Source organism: Electrona antarctica, assembly GCF_951216825.1.
Source record: "Electrona antarctica genome assembly, chromosome: 23".
NCBI classification, from domain to species: Eukaryota; Metazoa; Chordata; class Actinopteri; order Myctophiformes; family Myctophidae; genus Electrona; species Electrona antarctica.
In genome coordinates, this window is record NC_136804.1 from 21,096,447 (window position 1) to 21,119,098 (window position 22,652).

Sequence of the window (22,652 nt, forward strand, 5' to 3'; positions counted from 1 at the left end):
AAAAAAAAACATTAAGAACAGCTAATTGGCTAATTAAGAAAATATTTAACAACCCAATTTATTCTCTTAAACAAAGCAACTATTTTCACATGGAGGTCTGCAGACAAATACATAATTTATTTGGAGGTCCTTGGCATTAAAAGAACCACTGACATAGTGAACACCTCAGTAAGGAATGAAGGCTTTGCTCTCAGGCTCGATGACCGGACAAAGGACAAGAATAGAATGCAGATAATCTACTTAGAAGAGCCTCACACTTTCTGTTTCTACTGCAACCTGCCTCCTTCCCTCCTGCAATAATCTCCTGCTCCACAGTCCAGTTGGTGGTGGTAGCGCACCTCCAAGCTAGTTTCACAGCTCTGCTCCAGACCCTCACTGCTGCCATATTTGAAGCCCACAGTGTTGTAATTCATTTGATTCCTCTATCAATAGTTGTAGACTGGACCCCCTGGAACCCCCTCAAGATCACGTTGGGAATCGGGAGTCCCCGTATCCCACTTTGAGAACCACTCAAAATGTGTGCTTCATTGGGCCAATTGGGCCCCACAGATGTTGATTGTGGTGGAAAGTAACTAATGTAGTAGCGTACATTTACTCAAGTACTGTACTTACTGTAAGTACCATTTTACTTTGAGTATTTTCATTTTTCAATACTTTACACAGGAATTATTTGACAGCTTTAGTTACTAAAGCTGTCAAGTTACTAACTTTAATACTAGTTTAATATTATTTAAGCAAAACGTATATGCTATTGACCACTCAAGCATGATTTTACACTTTTAACTCATATCATATTTTGCATACAGGCCTTTTGCTTGTTACAGAGTATTTTTACATTGTGGTATTGGTACTTTTACTTCCTATGTTAACATTGCCTAGTGGGCGGTGGGCAGACATAACATCCGGGCTTGTGAGTTGTGCAGGGGTCATCAACATGTCTGTTGCGAAGGCTTTCACTTAGAGTTCCATATATGGGATAACCCATAGTCCCATATATGGAGACAACAGCGCTATCCAGCGCTGACATCAGATTAATGTAGAAACTCCAAAGATGGATATACACAGTGGTGACATCATCGTAACACTAGACTTGCACAGCCTAAAAGGCGGCTCCCATGGCTTCTAAACCTGAGATTCCAGGCAACGCACGCGGTATCTCCAACAGGTCAACATATACGAATCAAGGTATCTGGCTTTACAACCCATATACCTTGAATGGCTTGTATTACCTTGGGTACGAGTCTTCTAGATGAGACAGAATAACTGGCTAATGGCTAAGCAACTCGTAGAGCATTGAAGTAGAGGTTTCCACATCCCGGTTAAGTTCGTATCGAACACCACTGTAGTGGGTCCTAACGAGATAATCAGCACTGGTTCGAGCTATTTTACATGCATGTCCGTACACAGACGTGTCTCTGGCAAAGACTTGTCCTTGTCCATGCATGGCACATTTTCTATTTTCTATTTTACACACCATTATGTTCTTATTTTGATCATAACTAAGAGTGATGTCAGTCTCCAGGTTTTCTACAGAATTAGTATGACACTGGTTTACGACACGGCATATAGAGGATATGCACATGCATGAAGTGAATGGTAGATCGAGTGGCAAAGTGAGTGACAAAGTGAGTTTAATGTTGATTAAAGTCATTTAATGCAATCAAATATGACTTTTCTGTGTGGATGTATGGGCTGTCAAGGCCAGAAAGTAGTTTTTTGCCACTCAGTAGGCATTTCCGCATAACTTCCTGGTATGATGATGATGTCACGCGCATACCCTCTATTCCACAGTCCAACTAGTATACCAGTCGTGGTTCTCAAATGTTTTATTTGCAAGGACCTCCATAACTGAAATTGTACAAATGGAACCAAATGGAACCTTATGGGTCCATTTGGTTCCATTTGAACACTCTCAGGCCCCTTTTCCACCGGTTGGTTCCCAATGGGAACCGGTTCAGTTCTTTTTGGTTTTTAGTCCATGAGCCAGAGCTCCAAAATTGAAACGTTAATTATGAATTGAGTGTGCAAAACCATACCTATATTAGATTGTTATCACCATTAAACTTCCCCAATTGAGTACTTACACGAAGACAATGATTTATTGTATTACAAATTTTACATTTTTAAATATGCAAATGAGGCATTATGTAGGAAAATATGCAAAATAATCGAAAATATGAAAAAGCTACTACTGTAGAAGGGTTATCATGTATTAATTTAATTGTATTGATCCTATAAACAATTTAATATAGGGTATAGTTTGCCCACCAATTTTGGAGCTCTGGCTCATGGACTAAAAACCAAAAAGAACTGAACCGGTTCCCATTGGGAACCAACCGGTGGAAAAGGGGTCTCAGAGTTTTGTATGTCTGTGGCAAAAATATAATTATATATTTTGACCAAAATGTCCACCACAAGACAGCATGGTGATGAAGTTATGAACCCTACCCTGTCCTGCCTAACATCTAGACTTGTGAGGCACACAGATGCTCCAATTCGCATCAAACTTGGCAAACATGGTTCAGGAGACTGCCGTAATATAAGAATAGCCACACCAGGGGCCAAATGTGCACTGTTGCTCCCATCCCCACCAAACTTAGAACAGCCATGCATGAGAAGTCACACCAGGGTTCACGTGAGGGCCTAGGGGGCCACAGGCACACAGTCTCTCCAATCAGCATCACCAGACTTGACACAAAAACTGTTCAGGGGTCTGGCATGAGAATAGTCACACCAGAGGCCCCCAGCAAGAGACAGTCCACTCAGAGAGTGGGCGGGTTCCAGGCTAAGCTTGTGTAGGCTTAATTCAGCTATTTTCATTTTATTTTTTTAATAAAATAAAAATACAATGGGTACCGACCCATTGTTTGGGAAACACTGTAGTATTGATTGACGGCCGCCGTCTCGTCTCGGATAGGCCAGAACGGAGATTGGAACCCGCCCCCTACCCAGCGTTCCCGGGTGACGTCACGGAAGGACACATTAGATTTAGCGGGAGGTCATTGGGCCTCTCTGAGTGAGTCGCCGGTTGCAGAGTCAGTGCACCACTACACAGCGGAGGCGCCATCTTAAAGACGCTAGCACAGTGAGTGACTTATTTCAATGAATGAATAATAAAATATGAATGAAAATGTCCGCTGACACGATACGAAGACCGCACACGCATATCTTTGAAGCCGTGCGCTTTTTTGTCGCTGCGTTTTCGCTCACGCTTTGTGTTTAGTTTCTGCGTTCCCATTCATCCCCCCGTCCTTGTCACGGTCAACGGGGCTAGCATGCTAATGCTAAAGCCAGATAACAGAGTAAACGTGAGCTTTTGGACAGCCCTACTGTTGGCTTGGCCAAACGCGCTGTTTACTTACTTAAGTTATTAAGTTGACCTTTAAACAACGTTGAAATGAAGTCTGCAACGCCGAATTACCTTCCTCAATCTATATATTTTATATAATCTCCCTCCGACCATTTAAATGTCAACCAAATGTCAGTTTGAGGTTGTCACTTGTATGCGTCACGTGTGTGCGTCTGTGTTCAGTGCTAGAGGGGGCGGGTTGTGTGTGTCTGTGACAGGCTAAACCCCCTCTCTGGGCAGACTATAGCAGCTGTAACGGTTGTTGTCCTTACCTTTTTCATTCAGAAGGTCCAGGACACCATGTACCCCACCACCCTGACCCAGCTGGCCCGGTCCGGGGCCAACCCGTTCAGCGCCCCGCTCTTCTCCCTGCAGCAGGTCGAGGAGCCCAAACAGAAGCTCCATGTGGAGAGCAGCACCCGGAGGCTGGCTGCTGCCTCAGCCGGTAAGCCCCTTCTTGCATGGTGTCCCCCCTTCCTTCCCCTTGGTCCAAGCAGGTCAGGCTTAGTCCAGTAGGCCTTAGCATTGGCTACAATAGTTGATTTAACTCAAGATGTCATGCAAATGTGACCAAATTCACCCTATAGGGTCCATTTGGTTACATTTTACATGCCCTCTGAGTTACAAATTGATACATTAAAGGCTGAGGAGGATTTTTTTAAACTTGGTGCAGGACTGCTTGTCTGGTACTGTAGGCCTAGCTTAGCATAGCTGGCTAGCTCTGCTAGATGTGCCTGACCTTACCTCGTCTGCTGGATTTAGCATAGCAGGGTCAGACAACCGTTGTTTGTGAGTGACTGCAACCCTGTGTTGAACGATTGATGTTTTTAAGTGATCAAACCGAGCCATTCATACCAATGTGAATGTCAAGCTGTGTAGAAGCTAGGGCCCTGGCTATGACATGCTACCTGTGGAGGACAAGGGAAGGGCAAACCACAATGTTGTCCTTGCATAGCAGGAAGCCTGTCTTCTGGTGTATTAACCTTTAATGGTTATCGTCTTAGGGAGGCTGAAAGGGTTGAATTGCAATGCTTTTGCCTTTAAAAAGTTGTGCAGAAATGTCTTTACTTGACCCCCTTATCCCTACTTTGAAACGTCTCAGTGCTTGCCACAAAGTCATCAGTCCTCCTGGATAATTGGTGTAAAGAGTTAACTAACCGTCCATATTGACCACAATAGAAACGATCAAACGAACCCCCAGGGATTTTTGTGTGATCCTTTTAGCATTGTTGCATAACTGTACCTCTAGTTTTTACAAAAGTATCCAATCAATAAATGTAAACAATTTGAGCTGTATGAAAGTTGAAACCATATCCCAGTGTCACATGTCCCTTCCAAATTTTGTTCATGTTGTAACTAATGAGTTGGTCTACATTTATTGAGTATGACTCAATGGTAACCAACTTACCAGTCATACTCAATAACTGGATTATAGAGTTTAGCTTGAACATTAAATCACTCTTTGAGGTGGACTGAAATAAAAATAAAAAACATCCTGCATTGATTATCTTCTCAAACATACAAGCCATGACATTTTTTAGACTCGACCTCCCCCCCACCCATTTTTTGACGTTCTATAGTTCCCTCGTTTAAAAGTTCTACATTTGTTTCTTAGAGGGAGACAGTTGTGAGTTCGGCTCTCAGAAGTATTTGATGCTGTGTGGCTTTGGTGGAATTGTGAGCTGTGGCATCACGCACACAGCTGTCGTTCCCCTCGACCTGGTCAAATGCAGAATGCAGGTCTGTCTCTGTGGCTCGGTGCCATTTTTAAACCCGCCGCCAAACCCCTAACTGTTGTATTTATTTTTTGCATTAATTTGCATGGGATAAAAGCAGTAGCGTATTTGTCATCGTCATTATCCACTGATCCTCATTCCTCACTGCAATCACGATTAAATGTTTTGGATTCATTTGATCAACATGGCAGCATGGTAAGTGTGATCCAACTGGTGTTCTCATGTGTGGCTAATGATTCCTTTTCACCCCCACAATGTTATCACTCCTTCTCCTCTTGTGTGTCTGAAGGTCACTACAGACACAGGGAAAATATGGCCAGAATTTTGACCGTAGCTATTTTTTTATGCCATCAAATTGTCCACCCCCCTTTTATTGACTGAATTCATAGGTCTCCTATAATCTGAGTCATGATTCTCATGAATGAATGTAGCACTTTAATGCTGGCATTCTCAAGACTGACTCCTGTTTGTTCATTAACACATTGCCTGATAGTGGGCTTTATACTACCAGTTTAACCTTCTGTGTTAAGTGTTGTACAAAGTCAAAGTACATTATATAAGACATGGGCCTTATGGTATGGTGGGGGTAGAGGTTTAGGCTATGGTGTCTGTGTGGGCTGAAAAATACAAGCATGTTTCATCATTGAGTCATTTAATCATTGTGATCATAAATAAATTAACCCCTAATATGTTCTCCTAATCATTGGCATGTTTGTGTCAGAGCCATGCTCATTGTAAGAGTTGTGTCACTTAAGGCCTTTAAACCATTCTGGACGGGAACCCGTTTTGGTGTTTTAACTAAGCATTATTTAGCTATTGAAAAATAGCAGATCTACAAGCTCACAGCGCGCCACTCGGTGGCGCGCTATGAGCTTGTAGATCTGCTATTTTTGAAAATTCATGAAAATGTTTGTTCTTTCAGAAGCCTTTATTTATTTCGACGTCAGGCCTAAATGGGTTAAGGTCCCTCCTCGGTGACACAGCTTTTGCTTGACATGGTTCTAGTTTGGTGATTTTACCTGCGTTGCCCGTAACCTTGCATGCTGCATGTATGTTGTGTGTCCTGTGTCATTTTAAACAGAGGGTGAGAGCTGTGCGTTTGGCTCAAACCAGTACTATGCCATGTGCGGCTTTGGGGGTATCCTGAGCTGCGGTCTCACTCACACAATAGTGGTACCCCTCGACCTTGTCAAGTGTCGTCTTCAGGTTTGTACAGTAGCCAAGCGTAATGTAGCAGCCCATAGTGAGCACTGAAAAGTGATATCCCAATGTGACATGTACTGTCATAGTCATACAGGTACTACCAATTCTATTTGGGATCCTGTTAAATGTTTAGTTTCACGGTCGCTTGAGTGGCTCAGTGGTTAAGTCCCACAACCTCCGTGGTGGTGGGCCACCACGGAGGTTGTGGGTTCGAATCCACTGTGGTACAACCGGCTTTGTCAGGCGTCTACACAAACGCAATTGGCCTGAGTTCGGGGGAGGGAAGCCGTGTGGGTGATAATTGTCATCGCACGTACTCCTATGGGCTGGGGCAGCACCTGTCAGTGGGGAGTGTTGTGTGGGAGGAGTAGGACGAAGGCTCTACGTCCTGGTGGCAGCTCCTCACTGGCAGGTGAGCCAGTAGGATGCAGCAGTGACAACACACTATGTGTGTGGGGAGGAATTAATTGGCATAACGACTAAATTGGGGAGAAAAGGGGTAAAGAAAATTGCCTACTCTAAATTGAAAACAAACAAAATGTTTCAGGTTGTTTGTTGGTAGAAGCAATAGGCCTATCTCACAGCCCGCTTTCCACGCCCACTTCCGGTAAATAGTGGTGTCTTTAACATGAGCATTTACACGTTTTTTTCTCTGGAGAATCTAAGTACATTTTCTAATGTAAAAATGTGACAGACCAATATTATGAAGCAAACAAGATGGTAAGTCAGGTCGAACAGATAGAACAAACCTTACCTTGAGAAAACAAAAGTTGTAGACTTCTTAAATTACCTCTGTTAACATGTAGCGTCTATGGAGTGACGTCACGCTATCACCACTAACCCCGAAAGGGGGCGTATTTAGGGGGGCGGGGAAATTCTGTGAGATAGGCTTATTAGACAAGCCAAATTGCATGAAAAGGAACATGCTTGGCATAGGTTAAACACATTCAAGTAAACTTATTTTATATAAATCTATACTATTTAGGCATCTGTGGTCAAGAAAATGGTGTCTATCTACACACATCTGCAAAGTATCATTAGCAACTACCTAAATCATTTAACATTACAGTATACTGTAGGATAGCTATTCGACACCCTCAGATGTTAGTCGTGTACTTGAGGTAGCTGCACCAGTGGCAAAAGGCCTCTTTGACATGATTAATCACTGCTGTTATTCTGTTCCCCTTCAGGTGGACCCAGACAAATACAAGAACATTGTTAATGGCTTTAAAGTCACGTTGAAGGAAGATGGGGTCAGAGGCCTTGGCAAGGGCTGGGCTCCAACGTTCATTGGCTACTCCATGCAGGGCCTTTGCAAGTTTGGATTTTATGAGGTGTTCAAGATCTTCTACAGTGACCTTATTGGCGAGGTGAGTCCAGGTGCAGGCTTGGTGTTCTACCTGACTGTGCAGTTATGGCAAGCAGCAGTACGTCTTGTCATCCTGCTAGGTGTGTGTGTGTGTGTGTGTGTGTGTGTGTGTGTGTGTGTGTGTGTGTGTGTGTGTGTGTGTGTGTGTGTGTGTGTGTGTGTGTGTGTGTGTGTGTGTGTGTGTGTGTGTGTGTGTGTGTGTGTGTGTGTGTGTGTGTGTGTGTGTGTGTGTGTGTGTGTGTGTGTGTGTGTGTGTGTGTGTGTGTGTGTGTGTGTGTGTGTGTGTGTGTGTGTGTGTGTGTGTGTGTGTGTGTGTGTGTGTGTGTGTGTGTGTGTGTGTGTGTGTGTGTGTGTGTGTGTGTGTGTCACTGACTGACTGACTGACTGACTGACTGACTGACTGACTGACTGACTGACTGACTGACTGACTGACTGACTGACTGACTGACTGACTGACTGACATTTTTTATCCCTTGTGGATGGGTCTTCTGCAGATACTGCTGAACATGGACACTTGAGTTGCATAATGTATTGCTTATCTTTTTCTTAACTGAAAATAGTTTACATAATAATAATGTAATATTTGTTTTGTTTGATTCAATTTACTGTAGAACAAATCAGCCTGGTGCCCAAGTCTGTTAACCACTTGTTTTGTTGTGTGCATCTGTCGTTCTAATAAGCCATGGCAAGTAATGTTCTGTTTTATGGTGTCATGCCCTTACTGCTGTTAACTTTGAGTAGTCAGTTTTACAAATTGCCTGGGCTGTAAAATGTGTGCGATTTTATATTATTGGCAGAATACATATTTATAAATTAATACAAATCTATATTGTGCAGGTGTAACTGGCACCATGCCTATATTTTTTTATAAATAAAATCAACCTCTTGTAATACCTGTTCATCCACCATCCTGACTAGGTGTTTAACCCATTTTGGGTGGAAACCCCTTTTGGTGTTAGCATTGTTATGCTTTAGCTATTGAAAAATGGCACATCTACAAGCTCATAGCGCGCCACCGAGTGGCGCGATACGAGCTTGTAGGTCTGCTATTTTTGAAAAATCGAAGAACGACTGACATAGAAACATAGCTTTTTCAGAAAACTGTCAGGATGTAGAAGACATTTTTAGAATCTGATCTCAGGTCAAAATGGGTTAAGCTGCTTCACAGTAGCAAATAAATACTAGCTCACAGCGTGGTGCATTTGCGACTCGCTGTGAGTTTGTACTAGATCAGCGATTTGGTTCTAGGCCTGTCACAGTTATTGATATTTTTAATGTGTTGTAAACTTGTGGATTATTTATTTTTGTAGATTTTGTCCCTAAAAGGCGAAAAGAGATTAGTAATTACATTTGTTATGTTCCAATGTTCAACACCAAAAACACAATTAAATCTTTTGTTTTTAATGACGATTATTTGTCAACTTAAAGTTTGAAATTGTGACAACGTGCTGTAACGGTCGTCTCTCCTCCCAACAGGAGAACACCTACCTCTGGAGGACATCGTTGTACCTGGTTTCCTCAGCCAGTGCAGAGTTCTTCGCCGACATCGCCCTGGCCCCCATGGAGGCATGTAAAGTGCGCATTCAGACTAAGCCAGGATATGCCAACACCCTCAGAGAGTGTGCCCCCAAGATGTATGCAGAGGAGGGCCTCTGGGTGTAAGTATTGTCCTTGACCAATGATGGCCTATAAAACAATGAAGCTTCATTGTTGTCTGAGCATCCTATTTAGCTGAATGTTATACATAATGACCATAACGTGCAACTGTAAACCATTTTATTTTTGTTACCACTGTTCAGATGAACAGTAACACATGTTCCTTAGATCCACCTCTGGAGGGCGCTGTGGCTCCACAGTTGGAAGCAGCAGGGCTCCTCGGCAGCTTGCTGGCTGTACAGTTAGAGGTGCTTGAGTCATTGGCGTGTGAGATCAGTCTACCTGCCTCCTGAGCCCCACCTGCTGCACTGGCAGCCCTGCCCTCCACGGGCAGGGAGATCCCACTGCTGCTAGGCTGGGGGGCGGACAGTACACTTTAATTTAGGAGGCTTATCCCTTCATTGGCCCTGTATGTGATAGCCCAAAAAAACTATGTGTAAAATAATTCAAATAAACATGCTCACAGCCAGACCATCTTAGCACGGGGGGTGCATACTTAGTTTAGACTAGTCATTGGTTAGACATGGGTTAAGGTTAGGTTTAGGTGTGCTGCCCCGTGGGAGGTGAGGGTTTGAGATGGGTTGTAGGACTAATGACTGGTCTAACCAATGACTAGTCTAAACCAGGTACGACTCTAAACTAAGTACTGCACCCCAACACGGCAGCCAACCAGCTTCAAGATTTTCAATCGGGCTCTGATCCAAAAAACGGTTGGGAACCACTGTTACTCTCTTTCTTCCCCCTGGCAACATGATTATTTGGGATCCGATGGTAATTCCGACGGAGCATTAGTCCAACATGCGGGAACAGCGGTCAGACTAGCACTCGAACATGCGCTGCTCCCATGCTTGCGGTTATGGTTAGGTTAGGGTTTGAGGTAGGTTGTCGGCCTAATGACTGTCGGACCAATAATAGTGTCGGAACTAAAGCCTGTACCCGATTATTTAGTACTGTTCCTCACTTAAAGCCCAATTTATACTACAAGCTTATAGATTGATCTTATAGATCAGCTATTTTAGGAGTGTAAACTACGTCTCTTCTGTCCCAACCAGATTCTACAAGGGCGTGGTGCCGCTATGGATGAGGCAGATCCCCTACACAATGATGAAGTTTGCCTGCTTTGAGCGCACAGTGGAGTTGCTCTACAAATATGCGGTGCCCAAGCCTCGCAGCGAGTGCTCAAAGTCTGAGCAGCTAGTGGTCACCTTCGTTGCCGGTTACATTGGTGAGTAACTTTAAAAAGCAGAAACGCAAGTTGCACGGTCGACCTCTGGAATAAATTTAACCATGTGACCCCTTAGTGTTCAGGTGCGCTCATCAGGTAAAGTTTGCAGATCTATACATCTTGTAGATGAGCTATTGTTGGTGAAGAGATTTGTTTTCTACAAAGCTCTTCCTCACAGGCATGTTTTAGTCCCATCAAGTTGAAGATCAGTTACTTGCTCACCAATATTGATTAAGATGTGTCATTCCTTACTGTATGATATGATTTTAATTAAATGCAGCCGTCAAACCAACCTTTTTTAAAGGTTGGATTCAGCACAGCAGTGCCGAATCTTTTCAGCACTGCTCATGTGCATTTAATGTGCTGCCACAAAGTCCTAGTTAAAATATTTGCATGTTTTAACACATTTTGTGCCCAAGACGTCTGTGGACGTCCTTGGTATTACCGCACGGGCATAGCCCAAGACGTCTGTGGACGTCTTTGAAAAAATATATATATATATATATTTATTTGTATTAAAAAAAATCAAAACAATGATTTTTTTTTTAATACTTGGTGCCAAAGTTTGTGTTTTCGCCATTGAGAATGCATTTGGCGTTTAAATTAAATAACTCAGAAACTATAAAACATTTCAAAGTAAAAAGTTCCAGCATGTGTCTCCACAGTCAGCTGAATTATAAAAAATGTGAATGGATTTTCTAGGTGAAAGTGATTTTTGGGTAATTTTGCGTGGGCTCTCAATGTGTTTTAAAATGCATTCATTCATTAACTAGGAAATATGAAGACCTTCCTCCTGGGTGGCAGATGTCTGATGTCCTTCTTTGTTTGTGTTTTTTATTCTCTCTGCAGCTGGTGTGTTCTGTGCTATTGTGTCTCATCCTGCCGACTCAGTGGTGTCTGTACTGAACAAGGAGTCGGGAAGCACAGCCATGGGGGTGCTGAAGAAGCTGGGACCCAAAGGTCAGTATGAGCACTACTACTAGGGTTGGGATCCTTTTAGGATTTTAACCATTCAGGTTCCTTAACTGTTCCAAATGAACCCTTACTCTTGAGTGCACAAATGGAACCGTTAGGGTGGTCCTTGAAATGAAACAGTCTCAGAACGATCGGTGTTGCATACGTACCAGCTCCAGTGTGATTCAACCGGTTCCGGAAACCAAATGTGATGGAACCAATTCCTGAATGTTGGATTTGGTTCCCAACCACAATCACCAAATCCAAACAACTTCCCACAGTGACCGCTGGCTACCGACCCCTTAGAGCTGTGATGATCACTCTGTCTCCGACACGTTCCTTAGATCCACCTCTGGAGGGCGCTGTGGCTCCACAGTTGGAAGCAGCAGGGCTCCTCGGCAGCTTGCTGGCTGTACAGTTGGAGGTGCTTGAGTCATTGGCCTGCCCCCTGAGCCCCACCTGCTGCAGTGCCAGCCCTGCCCTCCACGGGCAGGGAGATCCCACTGCTGCAAAGCTGGGGGGGCGGACATGTGACGTGTTATTCAATGCACTGGTTCTCAGACTTAAAGGACCACTTTTCAACCTATCTTCATATAATAGGTCCTCACTAATAATCATGAAAAAAATGGCGCAATTTCTTTCCTACTCGGTCTGTCTCATAGGAGGGCTGTGGGCAGTTCGGAAACCATCTTCCAGTGACATCATCGATGGGGAATACAAGCTAATAGAAACTGCAGGCTTTCTAGTCCTGAAAAGTTGCAATGTGAAAATGGAAGCCATCATTCTCACGATAATGAAAATCTAAACATTTTTGTAAAACAAATCTGCCTAATGATGTCACTGGAAGACTGTTTCTAAACTGCCCACAACCCTCCTATGAGACACAGACTGGGTAGAAAAAAATCGTGCCATTTTATCATGATTATTAGTGAGGACCTATTATATGACGATGGGTTGAAAAGAGGTTCTTTGCAATTAAAAGTTTGAGGTAAAGTATTTTACAGTACTTCGGGAATCGCTGATTTAATGCATAGTGCAGCATTTATCCATTTTGATCATTCAAAAGTTCAGTAATGAGAACAGTGAAATAAACAACTGCTTATCAGTTCATTATTATTAAAGGAACTGCTGCAGATGAATAAAATCAGTGTGAAAAAAGTTAACAATGAAATTGTTATTAAACAAATCGTCTGGATCTCAGGATCCACATGGAAATTGTGTTGTCCAATGTGGATCTGTCAGATTTGTACGGCTCAAAAGTTAGGCAAGGTTTTCAGCCTGATCTGAGCCCTGTTTACTTCGTTTAAACATTGTGTTTTGGTTCAGGCAGAAGAATATAATGCAAATGCATATCATCTCTCTTCTTCAGGCGTGTGGAAGGGCCTGGTCGCCCGTATCATCATGATCGGTACCCTGACCGCCCTGCAGTGGTTCATCTACGACTCTGTCAAGGTCTACTTCCGTCTGCCCCGCCCCCCTCCCCCCGAGATGCCAGAGTCCCTCAAAAAGAAGCTCGGCCTCACAGAGTAAAATTTACCCTCAAACCTTCTGCCCCCCCCCCCCCCCCTCCCCTCCATCACAGCTGGCCTCACCCCAAGGGGCTTTTTTCCAGTCAACATCACCTGAGGCCCTCTACTCCCTCCTGACTTCTGCAGCGCACACAGTTGTTTTCTATATTTATGTTCCTTCCAGCTCAATGTCGCTGTAACTGAACGCAACGCTGCTACTGATGTATATTTAAAGAAGAGAATGGTATCTGCCACTCCTTGGGCTTTCCAAAGTAATGGCTGTGAAAGTATTTCTGTGTAGAAACAGCCTGGTTTTATCAAAAATCCTCATTTTAGTTCAAGTGGAAATTCTAATATATTAAAATAAAGCGTTCCCTGGAAAACTTTGTAGTTGTGTTCATTTTTTGAGTGGTGCAACCACTCCTATACAGAGCTCTGTCTGCCTGGCTTTGTCCCTGTGTCCGAGCACGAAAATAGCGTTTGGTTGGTTTTCATCACCAAGTGTACCCCCACACGAAGTTGCACCACTCACTTCACATGGGTGTGATTTTTAGATTAAAATTATCCATTCTTTAAAGGTATATTTAGTGATTTCACACCCTACTATAAGTGATTTCACACCCTACTATAAAGTGTGCTGACCATATAAGGAGTTCCTCCCTGTCCCCAGTGAGCCCCTGGAGTAAAAAAAAACCCTAGTTTCGGTTTGGGTGCCAAAGCTTTCATCCAATCGGGATGAGAGGGGCCTTCCTCCAATCATGATTGAGTGTGGCGGGCCTTGTTGCACGTGCTGTTGGTCTGTTGTACTTCCCTCACTGTAGAGCGTGTGCATGTGCACATCTTGTTACCAGGGCGGACCAGGGTTTTTTCCAAATCACTGAATGCTCCTAAGTTCTGGCAATATTTGTAAGTGCCTTTCTCCAAAGTGCTTTACAATGTGTGCTTGGCTGCTCGATGCTTTCATTGTGTGAATGTGAAGGAAGCCGTACAAGTCACTAATTACTAACTTACTCATCTCAAGCAGTTATGGGTTCAGTGTCTTGCTCAAGGACACTTCCATTCACAATTTACACTTGAGCACCCCATTAAAAAAAAAAAAAAAAGCAGTAGTGTGTGTGGTGTTACAAAATGTCTAATTTAAATACTAAATGTATGCTATGAAGATGGTAGATGCTCAATTGCAAGCATGACAATTGTGACAGATCTCAACACTAGAGGGAGCTCTAACTCTTTAACTGCGGTATACAAGTGGTTTGTAATGCATTTGAAGCTCATTTGGCATTTGTTCACCCCATATTCCTGTTTGAAGTCTATCTGCCACACATTTCTAATTTGTGATGCTGGTAGACTGGATGGATTGACAATACAGAACATGTTTTTATCACTTGGTCTTGTAATGGGGACTATGGGTGGCAACTTGTCCTATGTCTGGAATCTGAGGAAGAGCTTGTTGCTTGAAACGTACTTGTCCTCGCTCCTGATTGAAGTATTTATTAACAGTTTGGAGAATTACCGTACATTTCAAGCATAACTCGATACAGAAACTTAACTGTGGACGAAACCATAAAGCATTATACACTTGTTTACAATAGGGTCCACCCTATAGGGGGGGCTAGCATGCTAGCAACATTTCACTTCAAAACACATCAGTTTATCATGAGCTTGAAGTGGAGTAAACATGGATTAAAAAAATAAATACTCAAAGTACCGTACTCGGGTAAATGTACTCCCTTGCTGTCCTCCAATGGCATCAGTTGTTTATGAATGACAAATCTAGCACGTTACATATCTGAGTGAGGAGGTGAGCATGTGCTACGTGCCTGCTGCAGAGAGATATGAATTATCTAATGGGCATGAGCCTCACACGGGGTCAGTGAATAGAACCTTTAATCCCCCCTGCTAGACTGCACTGAACATCCTTCTGGGACTCGGAAACTCTTGCTGCCATTATAATCCATTTGGTTACACATAAAAATGGCCGATTTGTGCACCTGATGCTTGGAAACAATGGTGCAGTGTTCCTTCCATGAACAGGAATTCAATCTAAAAGGGCCCCCACTGACTGTGAGATGTTGAAAGGGGTCATCTGAAATGGATTCCATTTAGTTAGTGTTCTCTTTTTTTGCGTAACCTTTGCTGACATGCTTTTGTAATGGATCCAAATATCACTGCTTCTCTGACAGATATACATCATCTGATCATCACGCCTATGAATGATGTACAGTGGCCATATTACGCACAAATATCCTCCCTCGGGTCACGTTCATTCATTGGCATATTATGAAATGGACGTATTTCCTGTGGTGTGCACAGTAAAATCCTCAGTGTTCTTTTATCAACTCATAAGTCAGAGAGTGCACGAATGGAACCAAATCGACCCGTACAGGTCCATTTGGTTCCATTTGTGCACATTGGTAGTGGTTCTCACATACATTTTCATGGCAAGGACACCAAAATGAATTAGGCCACTGAACCCCATCTGAAAAAAATGTTGTGCCAGGTTGTCCCAGAAGAGAACATTTGTGTTAAAAAACATCCCCTTTGTTCTTCAATAAGCCGAGTTTTCAAAGATTTTCAAAAATGGCAGATCTACAAGCTCACAAAGCTTTGCGGTACGTTGTGAGCTTGAAGATTGACTATTGTTTGAACAAAGTATAACATAGGATTCACGTGGTTAAACAGATTGTGATGTTATATTAACAAATTTAGCTGGGGACCCCCTGGTAAGGACCCCTGGGGGGGAGGGGGGTCGTACGGACCCCACTTTTAGAACCACTGCATTGTACTGTACATTCTACTGTACATAAATACACTACAAGTTGACAGTTGCTTTAAGAGAGCTCATGTTACAAGCCCCTGATAGCATATCAGTTGTGCACATTGACATTGTCCTCGTGTGCCAGCCTGCCAGAACTTAGAAGCTTGTGATAATGGAAGCACAACTACAGTATGTCTATTTAGAGGTCCGAGTGCCAGTGGAAACAGCTGTGCTCTCAGTCAGGTACAGTTAAGCTCCTACAGTCCCAATAAGAGCCACGTTTCCAACATGTCAGCAGACATGCTGAATAATAACAACAATAGAAACCTTTGAGCAGTAGACCGTTGTCAAACCTTTTCATTTCAAGGACCCCTATAATTCTGAAAGCGCACAAATGAAAAATAGCCACCCATTTGTACACTCTCAAAAGTTACAGACCCGCAAGGGTCCATTTGAAACCCCCTCAAGGAACGCTGAGGGTCCCTTGGCCTCACTTTGGGAACCACTGCATCTGAAAATGAACAAATGAATGAATGCATAATTCAAAGCATTCAGTAATTGAACACATTCATTAATGTGTGTGTTAATTAAAATGCATAATATGCACTTCAGACTTGCAAATGTACTTGTGATTTGTCATTAATTATCATTCCTTGCTAGTTTGGAAGCTTTTGTTTTGAAACTAGTAGTTGCTCTATGGTGCAGTGTTGATTTCGACAGCAAAATATTATTTAGTTTTAGTCATTTTTTTTGTCCTCTAAAATGTTTTAGTTTCGTCTAGTTTTTGTCGACTAAATATAAGATTTTAGTTGACTAAATCTACAGTTGATTTTGTCAACTAAAATGTATGTTGGCCTTGATGTGTTGTAATGCCTGATTTTACACTTGGTTGCATGCAGACACTTTGTGTTGCACCCGCTGTGTGCTTGTAGATCTGCTATTTTGAGTGCTACACCCGAGCACAAACATAGTTAAAGGGTAGTAAAAAGTAACACTGCTTTCTCTGTCGGCTTTCTCTTCATTTTAGTTCTACTGGATCTCTTCTCCACTAGTCCCTCCCTAACATTTTAGTCTATAGTTTTTATTTGTTGACGAAATTGTCAATATATTTCGTCTTCGTTTTAGCCATCATAGCTTAGTTTTAGTCGGTGAAATCAACTCTCTGGTGCTCTGTCTCCTGAAACAAAGAAGGAAGGAAAGAAACAGTGAATAGTGTCTCGACCAGCCCCAAGAGCGGAACAAGGGCAAGGACCGGCGCATGCGTGGCTGCAGTGCATTCATGCATGGACGCTGGCAGGCAGGCGTCTGGCCCATTGTCTCTCTCTCTCTCTCTCTCTCTCTCTCTCTCTCTGTCTCTCTGTCTCTCTCTCTCTCTCTCTCTCTCTCTCTCTCTCTCTCTCTCACTCTCTCTCTGTCTCTCTCTCTCTCTGTCTGTCTCTCTCTCTCTCTGTCTCTCTGTCTCTCTCTCTCTCTCTCTCTCTCTCTCTCTCTGTCTGTCTGTCTGTCTGTCTGTCTCTCTCTCTCTGTCTCTCTGTCTCTCTCTCTCTCTCTCTCTCTCTCTCTCTCTGTCTGTCTGTCTCTCTCTCTCTCTCTCTCTCTCTCTCTCTCTCTCTCTCCCTCTCACTCTCTCTCTCTCTCTCTCTCTCTCTCTCTCTCCCCTTGTCCTGGGCTTTGGAGGTCACTCTGAAACAGTAGTGTTCATAGTGAGTCACATGAGCCAGGGGGGCCAGGCTTGGCATGGCTCTGTCTGTAGGAGTGGAATTTGCCAGTGGGAGGAGGGATCAGTTTGATCCCAGGCTCTCTCAGAGAAGTTGGGAAAGTGTATAGGTTGTCTGTGCAGGACTAAACAGGTCATAGGTTGGACAGACTAAGAAATAATCAGTATAATGCTGTATAATGGTTTACACTTTATTAGCTAAAAGAATGTGTTGACTAAGAAGCATAATTGCTTTCTACTTTGTGATAGCAAATAAAACGTGCCTCATTGTTTACTGTATATAAAGTCTGAGGTATACTACACAGTCAATTCTCCTGTTTCCCATTGATAACATTACATATACGATTTATCATTGCCGGATCATTTTTAAGCATTCATTGCCATTGGTAGTAGACAGTAGTTCATTGATCAGTGGCCTTGACACGGCACTGGCAGGTCATAGGGTTGCCCTTGGAGAATTTCAGCCATTTGAAAACACTAGCATATAGTGGTCCTTTCACTTCTTATTGACACTAATAACTACATGGTCCAGGCCATTGTTTCACTCAACAACGAAGCATGCATGCAGTTTATCTACTCAACGTTTAGCAATTTGCCTCAACACAATAATAATAATATGGGCATTGGGCTGCACAGAGTGCGTGCAGTTCATATATACTACATTTCCACTTGCAACCTTTCAATTACGTTGCTTGTAAAGGTTTTAAGTCGTTCAAGTACTTCTTTAATCCTTATAAATTAATTTACGAGAGTGTTTATGGAGTAGGCTACTATTTGGTAAGTACTTGAAGTTAAACGTTTTTAAGTAACATTGATTAGAAATCAGTTTAGTTGTCAGAACATAGCTATTTGAAGTAAGCATCAACATAACAGTTTTATATGGTATATTCTCTTTCTTTGGGATTTTCTGGCATTATTTGATAGTAGAGAGACAGGAAACGGAGTGAGTCGGGACGACAGTGATGGGCCGAATTGTCAACAACGGTGAGTCTGTCTACAGGGACGAGGTCAGATCATTGGCACTCTGGTGTCAGGAGAACAACTTCACTCTCAATGACAACAAGACCAAGGAGCTGATCGTGACTACAGGAGGCAGAGGATGACACTAGTCTACAGCTTTCAACAATAAATTAAGTTGATTCTGAGTCTGTTGGAAAGTGACTCCCTGGGAGTCATATTATTTTAAATTACGTTTGCTTTGAGGGGATGTGGGTAGAATGAATGCAGGCTTTATCTTGATTAGAATATATGGGGACTGGTGCTCCGATCGACTGACTGGGGCTCCGATCGATCGGCCACCAATCGGTGATCGTCCGACTCCAAATGACTGAATCAGTGATCAACAATAAAATTGTTGGAGAAACCGATCTTATATAGTATACCATTTAAGTGGTATAAAAGTCAATCAGATATATAGTATAATATCGTTTTGCATCTTTGTGACACAGCTAAACATTCTCCTCTTCCTCCCCACACACACAGGAACAGTTTTGACATATAATCATTTTGGAATTATTCAAATAACCCCCTTACGCACAAGATCGGTATCGGCCGATCGTGAGGAAAACAATCGGTGATCGGATCGATCCCAAAAAACCTGATCGGAGAACCTCTAAAAGTACACACTGGGTAGATGCAACATCACAATGCAAGCTCCATACAAAAAAAGAAAGTACACATAAATATAGTAGATGTCATACATTTACGTATATTGGTTTTAAAGTATGTTCATTGGCTGACCTTGTCTTCATTGATAAACAGTGTAAGCTAAGCTGCTATATGTCAAAGCTAATATCCAAGCTTGTCATAACTGTGTTGCCTCATTAAAGGAGTAATGCAATGGAAAGCATTCCCAAGAGGGATTAAGCTGTAATCAAGGTCACACTTTTGAAATCTTGGTTGTTTAAGCAGGAGTTGTTGCCCCTCACTGTAAAACTATCATGTATTTCTGATGTTTCACACATCATTCAGAGTATGGGAGAAACAATGTCTGTTTCTCTTTCTCTTATCTTGCCTAAGATTTAGTAAAACACTGACATGACATTGTTTGGACCCTAAGCAATCACTTCCAGTCAGCAGTTTTCTGAACAAAAACACTAGTGACTCTGCTGTCAGTGGTAATGAATCAGCAAATTGCACAACATTTATTAGAAAGATCATTCTGATCAGCGATTACAGTATAACCTGTTTATTTTCCCACAGTTGTATTATTGTATATTAAATAATTGACATTTTACAGTATATATAAGCAATACAATTCCCATGTGGGCCCTCTGAGCACTGTGAAATGACAGCTCCATGTCCAAAAAGAGAAGTATTTGAAAGCCTTTGGTAGAAAGTTGCAAAAATCTCCCATGGGTTTTAACTGTGCCCAAGGTCAAGCCAATACTGATAGAGCGTGTTGCTGAGTAAACAGTAAGTATTTTGAAGTGTCCACTCAGAGGTTTCCCAAACACACGATCAAACAAATGTTAAACAGTGCGAAATGTTGTTTTTTCCTATACTCAAAATAAAGGAATATATGCAGCCATAATAGCATATGTTATGTTGTTCAAGATCATGGCCTTGAACAAATATTCCCTCCTGTACACTAGTACTCCTTCGCAGATCGTTTTTCTGCTGTTTAGTCTACTATAACTGTTCGGAGTTTTTATAATATGGCCATCCGAAGGACCAATGACAGGCAGCACACACGGTATAACTCGTGTTAGTCAATTTATTGACATAAACGACCACAGGTTATAAACCTGGAAGGAAATAAAAAACAAACAAACACTGTATTACAATCACAAATATACTCTTTTGAATATAGAATGCAATAATTAACAGTACAATATCGTCATTGCAATATACACTCACTCTCACTGAATATAAATGCAAACATTGTTTCACAGCTCCTCTCACTACTGATATAAACAAACTGCATCATAAATATGTACTCCCTGAAACATATACTCAATTGTACACATATATATGTATATACACATCATGTACATGGAATATATATAATGAAGTAACATAATGTAGCAGACTGGAAATAACTAACATTAACTACATTACCCAGAATGCATTTCACTCAAAATAACTGCGCAGAATGCACGCAGCACTGACTCACTAACACTCGTGCCGGCCGGCGCGGTGCTTCAATATTACTATGGCACAGAGTCCGTGTGTTAAGACCAACGTGACTCTTCATGGACGTATAAACCTCGCAAAACACCACCATGCAATAGTACAGGCTACAGGACTCTTCCACCATTTACCACGCTACCGTCCGCTACGTTGGTTGACAGAGTAAACTTGTTTAGAACAGCCAACGTTGGCGATGGCTAACATTGCTAGCCAAACGCTAGCCAGGCTGCAGCATATAATTAAAGCCAGAGCGTTCTCACTGCACGCCACGCGTCGCTTAATAATCATTTCTTTGTACCAACGCGGACAGTGTGGTAAATGTTCACAATCAATTACACAAATGCTTTTTACACTACTAACATGCATCAGTGACCAGTAGCTTATATCAACACTTGTTACAGGTGGTTACATACCAACGGGCAGTGCGCTCCTGTCAATGGATTGTAGATAAATGAATGAACGCCACAATCAGACACATATGAGTTTCCTGCGCAGTCGCGCATGCGCCAAGCACTTTCATCAATTACACAAATCATGAAACATCACTACAATGAAACGTATTATGTAACTATGAGATTATATAAATAGGAAAAGTATGAAATAGACAATAGACAATAGTATGAAATACCCCACAGTTCCCATTATTTATAATAACTTCTTAACCCATGACTTTTACTGATTTTATACCCATGAATTGTACTGATGGCCCAAAAGAACCGAACACCTCCCACTTGGCCGACTGATCTAGATCCAAGGAGGCCACTAAACACAGTTACATGAGTCTCTCAGTTGGAATATCAACTTATAGTCCATCTTTGTAGGCATATATGTAAAGAAACAAAAACTGAAAATGTCTTTAAAGTTATCATTAGCTCAAAGGCTCACTAAGGAGGTAGGCCCCACCACCTTGCCTCCTACTGAGTGTGAGTTTGCCCCACAGCTCAGCCGCCTCCCAGGGTTACCCACTAACTAAACAAACAAAGTTCAGAGAGTCCTTTGGGTACCCATGGTGAGGACTTTCATACCTCCTGCTGGTCTTCAGCAGGTATCAACACGACCAGTCTCCGCACATCTCTGCGAAGGATGATGGTCGAAGGCAGGGTAGAGTCTTTAGCCCGGGTTCTGGATACAAGAGGTGCAGGAGAGGCCATACAGGTCGCCACGTCAGCATCCCGAACCACTCCAGTCTCATCCGGATAGGTGACGACGATTCTGCCGAGCCGGAACTGCCCCCTCAGGGCGTTCTGGTCTGCGATCCAGACCAGATCTCCAATCTTGACACTTCTTTCTGCTCGATGCCACTTGTGCCGGATAAACAAGTTCGGTCCCGCCAGCTCACTCCATTTCGACCAGAACTTGTCCACCCCAGCCTGGACAGCCCTCAGTCTGCGCCAAGGGTGGGTTTCCACGTCGATCCCGTGCATGTCTCCTCCTTGTCCGGTGCGCCCCAGGATAAGGGAGTTAGGAGTCAAGTACTCCACTGTTTCCTCTTGCTCCTGTGCGACGGCGTCGATGGGTCGCTCGTTAGTTAAGTTGGCTGCTGAGTAGAGAAGGGTCTGGAACTCCCCCCAGGTGTAGCAGCTGCTTGTTCCACCGAGGCTACTGAGAGCTCTTTTGATGAGTTTGACAGCTGCCTCTGCTGCTCCATTTCTGTGAGGCGAGTCTGCAGGATGGAACTCCCACTGCCATTCAGTGCCATTTTTTGCTGCTATGCTCTCGACTGACGACTTCTGTAGACAAGCAAGATGCTTGTGTAGTTCTTTCAGAGCAGGCTTGGCGCCCATGAAATTTGTGCCTCTGTCGGACCATAACTTCCGGGGATGTCCCCTCAGCGCGGTGAATCTGGAGTAGGCCTGAAGGAAGCTCTCAGAAGACAAATCGTCGACAAGGTCAGCATGGACTGCCCTGGAAGCCATGCAGCAATACACGACTCCCCAGACCTTTTTCTTGGTCCGTTTCTTTACAGCATCCATCACCTCGAAAGGGCCGAAAAGGTCCAATGTGGTATACTCGAATGGATTTGCTCTGCTAGTACGCTCACGAGG

At 43.0% G+C, this 22,652-nt stretch overlaps 1 protein-coding gene across 3 annotated transcripts; it reads left to right on the top strand.

Moving 5' to 3' along the window:
• The first annotated feature begins 2,931 nt into the window (after nucleotides 1-2,931).
• LOC306916632 (solute carrier family 25 member 3-like) lies at nucleotides 2,932-13,383 on the top strand. 3 transcript variants are annotated; one of them, XM_079494595.1, is made up of 8 exons: nucleotides 2,932-3,085; nucleotides 3,635-3,794; nucleotides 4,965-5,089; nucleotides 7,479-7,658; nucleotides 9,134-9,315; nucleotides 10,366-10,538; nucleotides 11,388-11,498; nucleotides 12,862-13,383. In XM_079494595.1, exons 2-8 carry the CDS (start codon nucleotides 3,650-3,652, stop codon nucleotides 13,020-13,022), a joined length of 1,077 nt encoding a protein of 358 aa, XP_079350721.1. In that variant the 5' UTR covers nucleotides 2,932-3,085; nucleotides 3,635-3,649; the 3' UTR covers nucleotides 13,023-13,383. The 3 variants fall into 3 exon arrangements, with proteins under 3 accessions (XP_079350721.1, XP_079350723.1, XP_079350722.1); XM_079494597.1 differs by lacking the exon at nucleotides 4,965-5,089 and adding an exon at nucleotides 6,167-6,291; XM_079494596.1 differs by having other exon boundaries at nucleotides 2,948-3,085; nucleotides 3,638-3,794.
• Nucleotides 13,384-22,652: the final 9,269 nt, after the last annotated feature.

What these genes read in the sequence shown, in the direction of transcription:
- LOC306916632 (XM_079494595.1), top strand. Translation starts at nt 3,650, where the DNA reads ATGTACCCCACCACCCTGACCCAGCTGGCCCGGTCCGGGGCCAACCCG. An exon ending in GCAGAGGAGGGCCTCTGGGT is followed by an intron (nt 9,316 to 10,365) that starts GTAAGTATTGTC and finishes TGTCCCAACCAG; the next exon opens with ATTCTACAAGGGCGTGGTGC. An exon ending in CTTCGTTGCCGGTTACATTG is followed by an intron (nt 10,539 to 11,387) that starts GTGAGTAACTTT and finishes TTCTCTCTGCAG; the next exon opens with CTGGTGTGTTCTGTGCTATT.